We start from the raw sequence: 13,779 nt of genomic DNA, 5'->3' as shown, positions 1-13,779 counted from the left end.
GATGGGACAACATCATCAAAAATGATGGCTTGTTGAAGGAATGGCAAACCTGGGAGATGGAGCTCCAGAATCTCCCTGACATTGTCTTCCCTCACTGTTATCTGCCCCCCTTTATTGATGCAGCTGCTTCTGAGTCCATCTACATCTGATGCCCCAGAGTGTGTACATGGGGCTGTTGCCTACCTTCAGAGCACAGACAAACATGGCCACACCCATGTCAGCTTCACCATGGCCAGGTCTTGCATAGCCCCCAAGTGCCAATTATCCGCCCTTCGCCTTGCGCAATGTGCAGCCCTGTCTGGTGCCTAGCTGGCCAACCTCCTCAGCTCTGAACTCACCATTCCACTAAAGTCAGTCATCCTCTGGACAAATTCAACAACAGTTCTGTCATGGTTCACATCTGACTCCTGCCGCTTTAAGGTGTTCGTTGGTACAAGAACAGCTGAGATTCCGACTCTGACTGACACAAACTACTGGAGTGTCGACTCCAAGAACAACCCAGCCAATGACCTGACACGACCCTCTTAGAACTCTCAGTATGAAAAATGGAGTCAAGGCCCTGCTTTCCTCTTCCTGCCCTTGGACTGATGGCTTGCCAATCCATGTCTACCAGCTACAGCAGAGCCAGTTAAGGAGCTCCGTAAATCAATGTTCTGTGGAACAGTGATATCAGGTGAAACAACTGATCCTGACCTGAGACAACATGGCAGCTGGGAGGAACTGATGAAAGAGACCGCAACTCTACTTGATGGGGCAGCAGATCTACAGTCCAAATGCAGCACAAGGCTTCATAAATGCTGAAAGGCATATTCTGTTTCCCTGAGGAGTTCAATGCCCTTAAAGATAATCAACTCATATCAAGAGCAGCAAACCACTCCCCTTGTCTCCTGAATATGACTCTGATCTTGGTCTCTTCAGAATGGGAGGTTGGCTCCGGACAGCAGAGAATCTTGAACATGACTATATCCATCTAGTTATACTCAATCCAAAACATCCCATAACCAAACACTATGATAAGAAACTCCTCTACCCAGGCCCCGAGCATGTCCTGGCAGAAATGAGACACAGGTACTGGATCTTGCATGGCCGGCAAGCAATACGACAACATCAACACCAGTGTCAAGATTATCAGAGATGGGAGAGCCAATCCAGTCATCCCCAAAATGGCAGACCTTCCGCCAGCCCTCAGACTTTACGAACCCCCTTTTGGTCCACAGGCATGGACTGCTTTGGGCCTTTCACAGTGAAAATTGGCTGGAGAAAAGTTGGGGTATTCTATTCAAATGCTTAACAACACGCTGCGTTCATATTGAGCTGCTTGGCCAAATGGATGCAGACACATTCCTCATGGCCTTCAGGAGATTTTGTCTCATGAAGAGGAAAACCCTTTAAACTCCTTTTCTGACTGTGGGACCAATTTCAAAGCAGGAGAGGCAGAGCTACAAAGTGCTTTCCATGTTCTAACTTCCTTTTATTTTACTTTTCAGTGTCAGATAAAATTAGTGGTTCAGTTGATTGGGTGATGTGATGTTTCAGTCTCCTGGTCAGAGAAGTTCCTCTTGCTCGTCTATTCAGTAAAATTGAGGAGCGGGGCTTCCAGTACCAGAGTAAATTGGGGAGTGACATTGAGATGGGAATTGTTTTCAGCAGCAGTATTTATCAACAACACAGAATTTGTATGACGTGATCAGTGAGGTATGACTGGAGTAATGTATCACATTTGAGTGTAGTCGTACGCTGATCCGACACTCAGATCAGTGGCACTGGATAATATATGAGTGTTGTTGTGTGTTTCAAGTACATTTGGATGCAAAAGTAGTGTGTGTGTGTGTGTGTGTGTGTGTGTGTGTGTGTGTGTGTGTGTGTGTGTGTGTGTGTGTGTGTGTGTGTGTGTGTGTTGGTACAATGGTGTTCTCCTGGGCCTACACAACACCAGGAAACTGTTCCAATGAAATCAATGTTTATTTTTTCCTTAAATTTGAGTTTGCCATGGTTCTAGAGATGATAAAGAAAATATCATTTGTTATCAAACTTCCAAGTCAACTAAGGTCAGAACAAACGAGTGAAATAACAAAGTCTTGGACAAAACAAATCATTACATCAGCATATTGTAGCTTTTCTAACTTACGCTGATGTGGAGTCAACAGACACATGGCATGGCATTGGATTGGAACCCAGACAAAAGGAGAATGTCAGTATGGGCCGCCCCTTTATAGGAGGTGTCCCAGGAAGTGGGCGTAGTCCCACTGAGACTGCTGCTGCAGATTTATATGTGCAGTGTCTCCATCTGGAGAGGTGGGGAAGTGACAGGTATGAATGAATTTCTGACCCAGCTGCCCCCGGATTTGTGCAGCAAATATGGGAAAGTTAGGTGTCCATTTCAGGGAGAGGAATTAACCTGGAGACAGGGCACTGGTATTCGTGGCCTTTATTGCCACTGTGGCATTACAAACCATACCATCCTTCCAGGGGGGAGTTTTGGTTATCCTTCCAACAGGCCATGATGCTCTTGGTTATCGTGAGTCATTTACCATCACCCCCTGACAGGTGTTGAGGTTCCCCTCATCAGTTCCCCTTTTTTGCTTACTTTGAAGGTTGGGGAAGTAGTGGCGAAGGAAGGCTGTCCAGAACTGATCAGCCAAGATCTCTCTCACTTTCAGAGTAGATGGCCTGAGAGAAGGAAAGCATCAGGCTGCACCATGAGCATCATATTTGGTGTGACCATGTCTGGGTCAGTGAGGTCAGAGGGAACATATCCAAGAGGTTTTGAATTCAAGATACCCTCCACCTCCACTTAGGCTGTGTTGAACACCGTTTCTGATATTGTTTGTTTCCTACAGCACTGCTGAAGGCCATCTTGATGGATTTAATCAACCCAGTCTCATGTCAAAACGTGAAAAGGCTCCGTTTGTCCACAGGTCCAAACCTATCAGTTCTACCATAAAGGCCAAAAAATTGTGAAATGTGTACGTTTTTTTCCCTATTCTTTTCTATTGGAGCGCTGGTAGGTCATGTGACTCTTTCATGCGGGCCTCTCAAAACAAAAACATGGCGGCCGCTCCTGTCATTTTTGGAGGAAAGTGCCTTATTCCAAGATAGATCTGATTTAATAAAGCATTCTGATGACATGTCTAGCGAGAAACATGCATTTTGTTTTCATAATCTTCGCTCAGTTCTTGTGTATAATCTTTAGTTTGTTCGTTATTACCATGAATCGTTCACCTCTCGGGAGAGAAGAGGAACAGTGTCACATTTCTGCTGTTGCTATGGTTTTTGCTAAGGACGCTACTGGCGTCATTCCAAGTTTTCTGCAGTTGTTATGGTTCAAACCACAGAAACCTAAATGGCGTTCATGTCGTTGTATTTTGTCGTTCCATTGCGTCGTTATCTGAGTTGATAATGTATTTGTGGGATTGTTGAACAATGAAAATAATATAAAACATATTGGCCCAGGAATCACCATCAAAATATAAAATAGCTACGCTTGTTTGTTGTTGTTGTGGGATTGTTGACTACAGCTGTTCAATAAAAATAATTCCATTTATCCGCTTCCGGGGAAGTCGGCCCCCGTTCTCCTGTGAGAAAATCTGGAAGTTGTCACTCACTCCGAGGAAAAAACCCAAATATTTTTAATACTTTATCTTTTGATTAATAAGACAATCAACAAATTCATTTAATTTCTGGATGTTTATTCAACCTACAAAGTCCATTTGTAACCATTATAGATCTACCAATCAGCATTAAGAATAGAAACAATGATTCAAACTAATGGCGGTCTGCTGACGTCACATCCCTCACAGAGGCTAACTCCTGCACTCAGAGGTGGCCTTTCAGTTCCATCATGTCACGCTATATTTACAGATTTATTATTGAGTGGAACAAAGCACACGGATGTCTGGGTTCATCAAGGATATCATTAAAGAAATCCTAACTATCTGGCCAGTTAAATTTATCCTAACTGTTCTTCAGATGTTGTGCTGGTAATGTCATGTCATTTCTTTTCCAATGTAACTTTTGTCGTTCTGATGTATGTATTTTTACTGCTCCAACAAAGCTGTTCCTCTTCTCTTCCAAGAGGTGAAAGATTCATCGTAATAACGAACAAACCAAAGATTCTACACAAGAACTGAGCGAAGATTATGAAAACAAAATGCATATTTCTCGCTAGAAATGTCATCAGAATGCTTTATTAAATCAAAACTCTCTTGGAATAATTCACTTTCCTCCAAAAATGACAGGAGCGGCCGCCATGTTTTTGTTTTGAGAGGCCCGCATGAAAGAGTCACATGACCTACCAGCGCTCCAATAGAAAATAATAGGGGAAAAAACGTACACATTTCACAATTTTTAGGCCTTTATGGTAGAACTGATAGGTTTTGACCTGTGGACAAACTGAGCCTTTTTATGTTTTGACATGAGACTGAGTTGATTAAATCTCTCATTCCCAGTTCCCACTGAAATGTGGGGCAGATGGAGGATTGAACCTGAAGTTCACCTATGAATGAACTAGTTGCTTCTGCACATCAGGTGCCGTGGCCTGATATATGGACAACAGGACAGATGTCACGATCAATACCAGTGAATGATTTAATACTGATTGATTAAATATGGTGATCATTCATTGGTAATTACTGGGTAGTTGGAGGGGATGTGGCTGCCACTGAGCATATCAGAACATCCTGTAACAAAAATATTGAACCCCTTATTGCTCTTGGATGGCAGCTTCCATCAATGTGTGTGAATGGATGAATGAGGCAACGCTTCGACTACCCCAAGGTAGACAGGTGAATAGATGAAGAAACATCTACCATTTTCTAAAGAACTTCTCGAGTTCTCACTGTGTTCAATAGGATCCTCCAGCAGTGGTGATGACATTATCAGTGGGACTGGATGGCAGTACTTTCTTCTGATCTTGGATCTTATCTCTTAACCTGCTCCAGTCTCCAGCCAAGTTACCATGGTGATATACCCTCATATGATACAGGAAGCTTTGGGTTGCTGACCATGTAATCCTGCATTGTTGGACAGGCCAAGATCCATCATCCTCTAGTGGTCTGAAGTACATCCAGTCAAATAACTGTAACATTCACGGGGATCAACTTTTCCTTTGCTTGCTATGTGAATCTCAATCAGCATCATATGCATGTGTGAACCATTCACATAAAAGCTGATGGTGGTGGTGAGACTTTGTCACAATAATCTTGTCTTTATGCTAATTTTCAATGGAAATTAAAAGTAGATTTCAGTGCCCACCAAGAAAACGAGAGAAAAGCATCTTCATGAAATCTACCTGACCATCTATGTCTAGAATGAGGTTCCACACTAACACGAGATGCCCAGATATGATGAAAGAGTCAAAAGATAGGTTCATTGGGGAGTGACATGACATGATTTTAGACAATAAATTAGTCATTCTCCTGTTGACGGAGACATGGCTTGGCACTGATGCTCCAGTTGTTCTCACAAGGCTTGCCCTCGAATTTTATTTTTTTTATTTTCAATAAGGGGGGGTAGAAAGGGCAGAGGCACTGCCTCAATTGTTAAAAACAAATTGAACTCAAACAAGGTTTCTTTTAACAGTTACACATCATTTGAGTACCATGCATTTGTTTTTAGCAGCCCTCCTGTCCTTTGTCTCACAGTTTATAGACACCCCACCACACTAACTCCTTCATCAGTGAATTCTCCGAACCACTAACAATCATACACTTCACCTACAACAGGATTTTAATAACTGGTGATTTCAATCTGCACGTGGACAAAGTCTCGGACTCGGTGTCCAGAGAATTTTTAAATATCTTAAGTTGTATGGATTTCAAACAGCATGTCACACCGCCGACTCACAACGGGGGACACACCTGGACCTGGTCATCACCTGTGGCCTCTCCACTGGGGTGTCCTCTGTTGTCGACCTGGCTGTGTCTGACCACTACTGTGTGGATTTTAACAACACCAGTTTCAACCACCTGGAGGCCCCGGTGAGAACGGTGAGGAAACGCTACGTCACCCCCGAAGTGGCTGCAAATTTTATTGAGATTTTACTGAGCACTGCTGCTGCAATTTTACCTGCACCTTGTGATTTTATTGTGGACCATTTGAACAGTGCATTAACACAGCACTGGACTGATGACATCAGAAACAAAGAGAAGATGCAGGAGTGCAGAGCCAAAATGGAGAAAAAACAAACTAACGGTTCATTTTGAAACACTGCAGCAAGAACTCAAAAATTACAACAATAGAGTCAAAAAGGAAAGAACCTCCCATTTTTCAAAACTCATCACAGAGCATAAAAACAATCAGAAATTCCTTTTTTACACCATCCATCTTTTAACAAACTCCAATTTTAATAAATCTCTTCAGACCCCCACAGACGCCCTCTGTGAGGACTTTGCAGACCACTTGAAGTAAAGTGGATGATATCAGATCCAGTCTTTGAACTCATCACAATGGGATTTCTAACACACCTGACCAGCTGCTTTTACCTGAGGAAACCCTGGAGAGTTTCGCCCTGGTCGATGCAAGGACACTTGGTCGAGTTTTCTCCCAAGTTCACCCAACAACCTGCCTTTTAGATCCAATTCCCACATCACTTTTAAAAACATCTTGTGAATTCTTTGAGGAACAGATTTTAAGGACTGTAAGTTGCTCTCTTCAGACGGGTGTCTTCCCCACTGCCTTTAAACGGCGGTGGTGAAGCCCCTTCTGAAGAGAGCAACTTGGGTCCTGATGCCTTTAATCACTACCGTCCTGTATCCAACTTACCATTTTTAAGGAAAATTTAGAAAAACTGGTTTTTAACCAAGAAAATTATTTCTTAAATACTAACAATATTTTAGAGAAGTATCTGTCTGGTTTTAGGACGAACCACAGTACCGAGACAGCTCTTTTAAAGATTTAAATGATATCAGGGGAACGCTGATAAACAAAAACTCACAGTCCTGGTACGACTGGATCTGAGCGCTGCCTTCCATACAGTAGATCACCAGATCCTATTAAACAGACTCAGACACCTGGTGGGCCTCTCTGGTACTGTTTTTAACTGGTTCAGTTCTTGTCTCTCAGATCAATCTTTCTAATCTATACATGCTTCCCCTTGGGGCCGTCATCAGGAGTCACGGCATCAACTTCCACAGTTACACTGATGATACGCAGCTGAACATCGCCGTGTCTCCTGATGACGCAGGGCCTAGTGAGACCCTCTGAACTGGATCTTAGATATCAGGTCATGGATGGCAGAGAACTTCCTACAGCTCAACTAGGACAGGTGGTTGTGGGCTGTGGCACCTTCGGGTGAGGACGGCTCTCAGAGATGGTCTTTCCTCACTAGGATTTTCAGTGCCCTGCCATGTTTGTACTGACAGTCAGTCTGTGGTTGTGTGTGTGTATGTGTGTGTGTGTGTGTGGGGGGTGCGTGCATGTATGTGGTCATGTGGGTTGGGAAGGCCGGGTTCTTAACATTTATTATATTGCTTTATATTGTATTTAATGTTGCTTGTTTTTATTCTTGTGAAGCACTTTGTGTTGCAATTTTTGTATGAAAAGTGCTGTATGAATATAAATAAATTACAGTAAAGTAAAGATAAGTAGACCAATAATTACAAGAGAAAGCAGGAGGAAAACAGCATGTTGAGTTGTGTGTTCACCTTTGTTACATCCATTTGGTCCGACCAGTCAACGTTAATGCTGTCCAGGCAGTTGCTGGCTTTGTATCTGTTCACGGTGATGGACACATGGTAGTAGCAGTAAAACATGACGGACAGAGGCACCACAAAGTTCACAGCGATCACTGCCATGGTGTAAGAGATGAAGGAGCTGTGGGAGATACAGATTACACAGCAATGTGATGCTAGTTGCTGGTCAGGCAGCTGCCATCAATTCATCCATCTATCCATCCATCTGTCTCCATAGATAGATAGGTACTGTAGATGGGTGGGTAGATGGATAGATAGATAGATAGATAGATAGATAGATAGATAGATAGATAGATAGATAGATAGACAGATAGATTGGTAGACAGATAGATTGATAGATAGATAGATAGATAGACAGATAGATTGGTAGACAGATAGATTGATAGATAGATAGATAGATAGATTAGTTACATTTTTAATCCTGTTATGCATTTTCAGCTACATAATTAAAGGCAAATGCATTGTTTGTTTTTTGATGTATAAATTAACCTGAGGAGTGAATCGAAGCGAAGTAAAATCTGGTCAACTGGACGTAAGTTTATCTTGAAGACGTTTCACCTCTCATCCGAGAGGCTTCTTCAGTTCTAGTGAAGAGTGTGGAAACTCCAGCTTATAAACCTATGTGGGAGTGGTCAGTGCTATTGTGGTGGAAACGACCCTCCCGAGACTCACCTGGCCTCTCCAAACGACAGTCGTTGTGCGGTGTCAGGGAGTTTCAGGGGTGGTCGTTAGGGGGTTTCACCGACCACTCAGATGCTAATGGGCTGTGCTGGCATCAGCCGTTCCACATGGGTCTTTCAGCTGAACTCTTTGGGGAAGCTTTGAAAGGACTTGGTTGTAAATAGGTGAAAGGAAATGTCGCAGTCTACCTCCTCTGTTCAAAGATGGTTTCTCTATCCTGACGTGGATGGCTTCTTTAACTCCTCTTTCAAACCATCTGTCCTCTCTGTCGAGAATTTGGACATGGTCGTCCTGGAAGGAGTGGCTTTCCTCCTTGAGGTGGAGGAAAACCGCTGAGTCCTGTCCTCCAGAGTTGGCTCTTCTATGTTGGAACATGCGCTTGTTGAGGGGCTGTTTGGTTTCCCCTATGTAGAGATCCGTGCAGGCCTCACTGCATCTGACAGCGTATACCAGATTGCTTTTCTGGCTGTGAGGGGTGGGATCTTTGGGGTGAACCAGTCTTTGTCTCAGAGTGTTGTCTGGTTTAAAAGACACAGGGATGCGGTGCTTATTATAGATTCTCCTTAATTTCTCAGAAACCCCTGCCACATAGGGGATCACTATGTTTTTTCTCCTGCCTTCTTCATCTTCCCTCCTCCTGGAGCTCTCCTCCTTTCTGGACCTGGAAGAGGATTTTACAAAGGTCCAGTCTGGAAAGCCACAAGTTTTAAGTGCTCTTTTCAGATGCTGCTGTTCTTTTTTCCGGCCTTGGACGCTGGTGGGGATGGTCTCCGCTCGGTGTTGCAGCGTCCTGATGACACCTAACTTGTGCTCCAGAGGATGGTGAGAGTCAAAAAGCAAGTATTGGTCAGTGTGGGTGGGTTTCCTGTACACATCCACCCTCAGGCTCCTGTCCTCTTGAATGTAGACGTCGCAGTCCAAAAAGGGCAGATGGTTGTCTTTCACATCCTCTCTGGTGAACTTGATGTTGACGTCTACCGAGTTGATGTGTGCTGTAAACGGTTGTACCTCCTGAACCTTGATCTTCACCCAGGTGTCATCAACATATCGGAACCAGTGGGTGGGGGAGGGTCCACTGAAGGAAGTCAGGGCCCTCTGTTCCACCTCTTCCATGTATAGGTTGGCCACGATAGGAGATACGGGAGAACCCATGGCACAGCCGTGTTTTTGCCTGAAAAACTTCCCTCTGTACTGGAAGTAGGTTGTGTTCAGGCAAAGGTCCAGAAGTTGGCAGATTTGGTCCGGATTGAGGTTGGTCCTGTTGCTGAGGGTGTTGTCCAGCTGTAGGCGTTTCTTCACTGAGGAGGTCACATCGTAGGACACATGTGACCTCCTTGTTCACCTGCGTCCCTACCGTGGAGGCTGTAGAAACAGTGAAGAAACGCCTACAGCTGGACAACACCTTTGTAAAATCCTCTTCCAGGTCCAGAAAGGAGGAGAGCTCCAGGAGGAGGGAAGATGAAGAAGGCAGGAGAAAAAACATAGTGATCCCCTATGTGGCAGGGGTTTCTGAGAAATTAAGGAGAATCTATAATAAGCACCGCATCCCTGTGTCTTTTAAACCAGACAACACTCTGAGACAAAGACTGGTTCACCCCAAAGATCCCACCCCTCACAGCCAGAAAAGCAATCTGGTATACGCTGTCAGATGCAGTGAGGCCTGCACGGATCTCTACATAGGGGAAACCAAACAGCCCCTCAACAAGCGCATGTTCCAACATAGAAGAGCCAACTCTGGAGGACAGGACTCAGCGGTTTTCCTCCACCTCAAGGAGGAAAGCCACTCCTTCCAGGACGACCATGTCCAAATTCTCGACAGAGAGGACAGATGGTTTGAAAGAGGAGTTAAAGAAGCCATCCACGTCAGGATAGAGAAACCATCTTTGAACAGAGGAGGTGGACTGCGACATTTCCTTGCACCTATTTACAACCAAGTCCTTTCAAAGCTTCCCCAAAGAGTTCAGCTGAAAGACCCATGTGGAACGGCTGATGCCAGCACAGCCCATTAGCATCTGAGTGGTCGGTGAAACCCCCTAACGACCACCCCTGAAACTCCCTGACACCGCACAACGACTGTCGTTTGGAGAGGCCAGGTGAGTCTCGGGAGGGTCGTTTCCACCACAATAGCACTGACCACTCCCACATAGGTTTATAAGCTGGAGTTTCCACACTCTTCACTAGAACTGAAGAAGCCTCTCGGATGAGAGGTGAAACGTCTTCAAGATAAACTTACGTCCAGTTGACCAGATTTTACTTCGCTTCGATCTACGATGACCTGGATGAATGAGAACCTACACAGACATCTGAGGAGTGAATGTTTTCATGCTACAGTGTCCCAGCATCACCTGCAGATGTCACCAATATACTAAAAGCAGTACAAACGACTGCATGCTCTCAGGGTCTCTTCATTCTGGTACATCTGAACGTGAATGTGGAAAAGGGTGTACGCAGCACACTTTGAGGCCCCAGGCGATCAAAGGTGTTTCTGACCAGGGGATGGAAGTGTGACGCTGGAACCATTGTCATGACTGTTGGATGCACTGAACTTTTGTTTTCTGAATTAGATCATAAATCAAATGATGCTGATACAAAAAGACATCCACCCATCCATCCATTTTCTACCGCTTATCCCATTAAGGGTCGCGAGGGGAGGGGGCTGAAGCCTATCCTGGCAGCCTTTGGGAGAGAGGAGGGGTTCACCCTGGACGGGTCACCAGTCCATCACAGGGCCAACACATATAGACAGAAACCTTTGGCTCTCCCAGCCACGCCTACGGTCAATTTAGAGTCTGGATTAACCTGGTCCCTCTTGATGTCTTTGGACTGTGGAGGAAGCTGGAGTACCAGAGAGAACCCAGCAGGAACAGGGAGAACATGGAGACTCACCCAGAAAGACCCCGTGCTGCAGCCGGGGCTCCACCCACAACCTTCTTGCTGTGAGGTGATAGTGCTGACGACTGCACCACTGTGCCGCCTACAGAAAGTCATGTCGAGATCATTTTTTAAGGTAAGATGTTGTTGACCGATGTCGCACTTGACAATTTTTAATTTGAGATGAGACATTTAAAAATTAGCTGAGCGAAAGAAATGGCCAACCAGACAAGGCTAACTTGCCAGCCACGTTTGACATGAATGTAACCTAAATGCAGTGCATTTCATTGGCCCCCATTTATCAGTCGAGCGTACAACAGGAAATGGCTGTACGACCACTCCTACACACATCTGAGCGTTTATCAACTCTCAAGTCTCAGGCCAGCTCTGCGATGGCGTACGCACATTCTCACCTCAGCATGACCTGGAGGACTCATAGGATCATTATGAGACTATTCTGACTCATCTAAGAACACAAAGACACAGATTCATGTGAAATAGATGATAAGTGCAGCTTCCACACAGCTTATCTGGTGATGGTGCAGTGCTGCGTCAGGCTGCTGCGAAACGATGGCAGGCTGGATCAGTGGAGGGACAGGACTTTACAGTCCATCTCGGAGGTGTTCTGGTCAGGGTGTTACTGGATGCTCAGTAGCAGCTACACCCCCTCCAACTACCTAATAATTACCTATCAATGATCCCCATCTTAAATAAATCAATATTAAATCATTCACTGGTGTTGATTGGTGACATCTGTCCTGTTGACCGTATATCAGTGAGTTCATGTTCTCACTTCCTTTTATTTTACTTTTCAGTGTCACATCAATCTAGTTGTTCAGTTGATTGGGTGATGTGAGGGTTTCAGTTTTCCGGTCAGAGAAGGTCCTCTTCTCAGCTGGATTATGCTTTTCCATGCTGTAAAATCAAGGGGCGGGGCTTCCAGTACCAGAGTATATTGGGGTGTGACATTGAGATGGCGTCCGTTTTTGGCTGCAGTATTTATCAGCAGCTGGGCATTTGTATGATGTGATCAGCGAGGTACGACTGGATTATGAATCACACGTGAGTCCAGTCATGCGCTGATCCTACACTCAGATCGACGGCAGTTTCTACGCTGGATAATAAATGAGGACTGTCTTGTGTTGTAGGTACTTTTGGAAATGACTAAGTCCCAGTAGGCAATAACACTGGCTCATTACTTGAATCATTTTTATGTTGCCATATTTTTGATTCTTTCACCTTCTCAATATTACTTTCCATTTGCAAAACAAAAATGAAAAAAGTAAAATATTCATATTTTTATTTGGCCAAGGCATGTAGAGGCTTTAATGCCTGAAAATTAAATGTAGTTGTTCAAAAGAAAGAGTTGTCAAAAATTCAAGAATGTAGCTGCAGTGGAATATAGTTATATCTGCTGTCTATCAGATCATCTTACGCATCATTCTGCCTCCAGTTGATGGTACACGTAGCTCCAGTTGGGTCCGGGGCATAGCCAGCCCATCCCACTATAGGCATGGAGGACCAAAATACTGCATTAAGCCATGCGGCCAGAATAAGAAGGTTATATGATCGCACTGTCATTTTCTGCCCTGTAGAGACAAAGAACATGAATACGTTCAACCAGTTAAATCCATAAACTGTAGAACTTAAGCCTTGGTATATTTTCCACAGTTATTTAGTTCTTGTTCAAAGGTGAACATGGTCCAAAAAGCTTTTGTAATGGCATGTAATAACTAAGTTAACTGATACCTATATCTGGTCTGCATATGGTAAGGTAGCGGTCTATGGCCACCACAGTCAGTAAGCCAATACTGGCCATGCCAAAGAAGATGTTGAGAGCCGCGTAGATCTGGAAAAAAAAAACAAAGTCCAAATGTAAAGGAACCACCCAGTCATGGCATGATGCTATCTATACAAGTACAACTGTGTTATGAAGGTTTTGGTTTTCTTATATTTGCTTTGCAGTTTTAGTACCAGCTTATATAACTTTTATGAGAACATTTGATAACGCTACCTCAACCCCTCAGACGATATTATAAACTCTTTCCACAACATGCTTTTGCAATGCGGTTCCAAATGCACAGTGATTCTCTTCATGAGAACCTCTGGTTTCTGCTGCAGGCGGATTGCTGGAGATCAGTTTGTTCATCCTACTGTCAGACGAGTACAGTTTGAGATTTTACTGTTGTTTATTGGCATTTTCCATCTTAGGGCCTGTTTTATCGATTGTGTATGCAAAAATTTGCAAAATTGAAATCATTCACAAGCAGATCTACTTAGTGTTCACACTGAGGATCATGTCTTTTAAAAGAGCATGATAGCACGCACTGTGGATTTCGCACATTTGCCTTAATGAGCAACATAGGGTGTTTTTAACCCGAGGGTGAAAAATGCTGGTTATAGAAAATGCAAATCTGTTAATTCAGCAAAAACGCTGTGTTTTACTAAGTGTCTGAAAATAACACCTGTGAAAGGAAGGCGTTAACTGAGCCAGCATAGCAGCTGCTGTTATTGTGGCGAGGAGGAGACACAGGTG

General features: G+C 44.2%; 1 protein-coding gene across 1 annotated transcript in view; it reads right to left on the bottom strand.

Annotated features, from left to right (window-relative positions):
- Positions 1 to 13,779, bottom strand: part of rrh (retinal pigment epithelium-derived rhodopsin homolog) — a 55,784-nt gene that overhangs the window by 10,289 nt on the left and 31,716 nt on the right. Inside the window, exons 3-5 of the mRNA XM_086182617.1 lie at positions 12,993 to 13,092; positions 12,679 to 12,832; positions 7,644 to 7,812 (exon numbers count right to left, since the gene is read on the bottom strand). Of these exons, the coding sequence (XP_086038743.1) occupies positions 7,644 to 7,812; positions 12,679 to 12,832; positions 12,993 to 13,092 (423 nt within the window). The remainder of the gene's footprint in view (positions 1 to 7,643; positions 7,813 to 12,678; positions 12,833 to 12,992; positions 13,093 to 13,779) is intronic.

This window comes from Aulostomus chinensis, chromosome 17 (genome assembly GCF_037954235.1).
Source record: "Aulostomus chinensis isolate RoL2024-O1b breed Wild chromosome 17, RoL_Achi_v1.0, whole genome shotgun sequence".
Lineage (NCBI taxonomy): Eukaryota > Metazoa > Chordata > Actinopteri > Syngnathiformes > Aulostomidae > Aulostomus > Aulostomus chinensis.
Note: the sequence above shows the minus strand (reverse complement) of the source record. Positions and strands in the feature narration are given on the sequence as shown.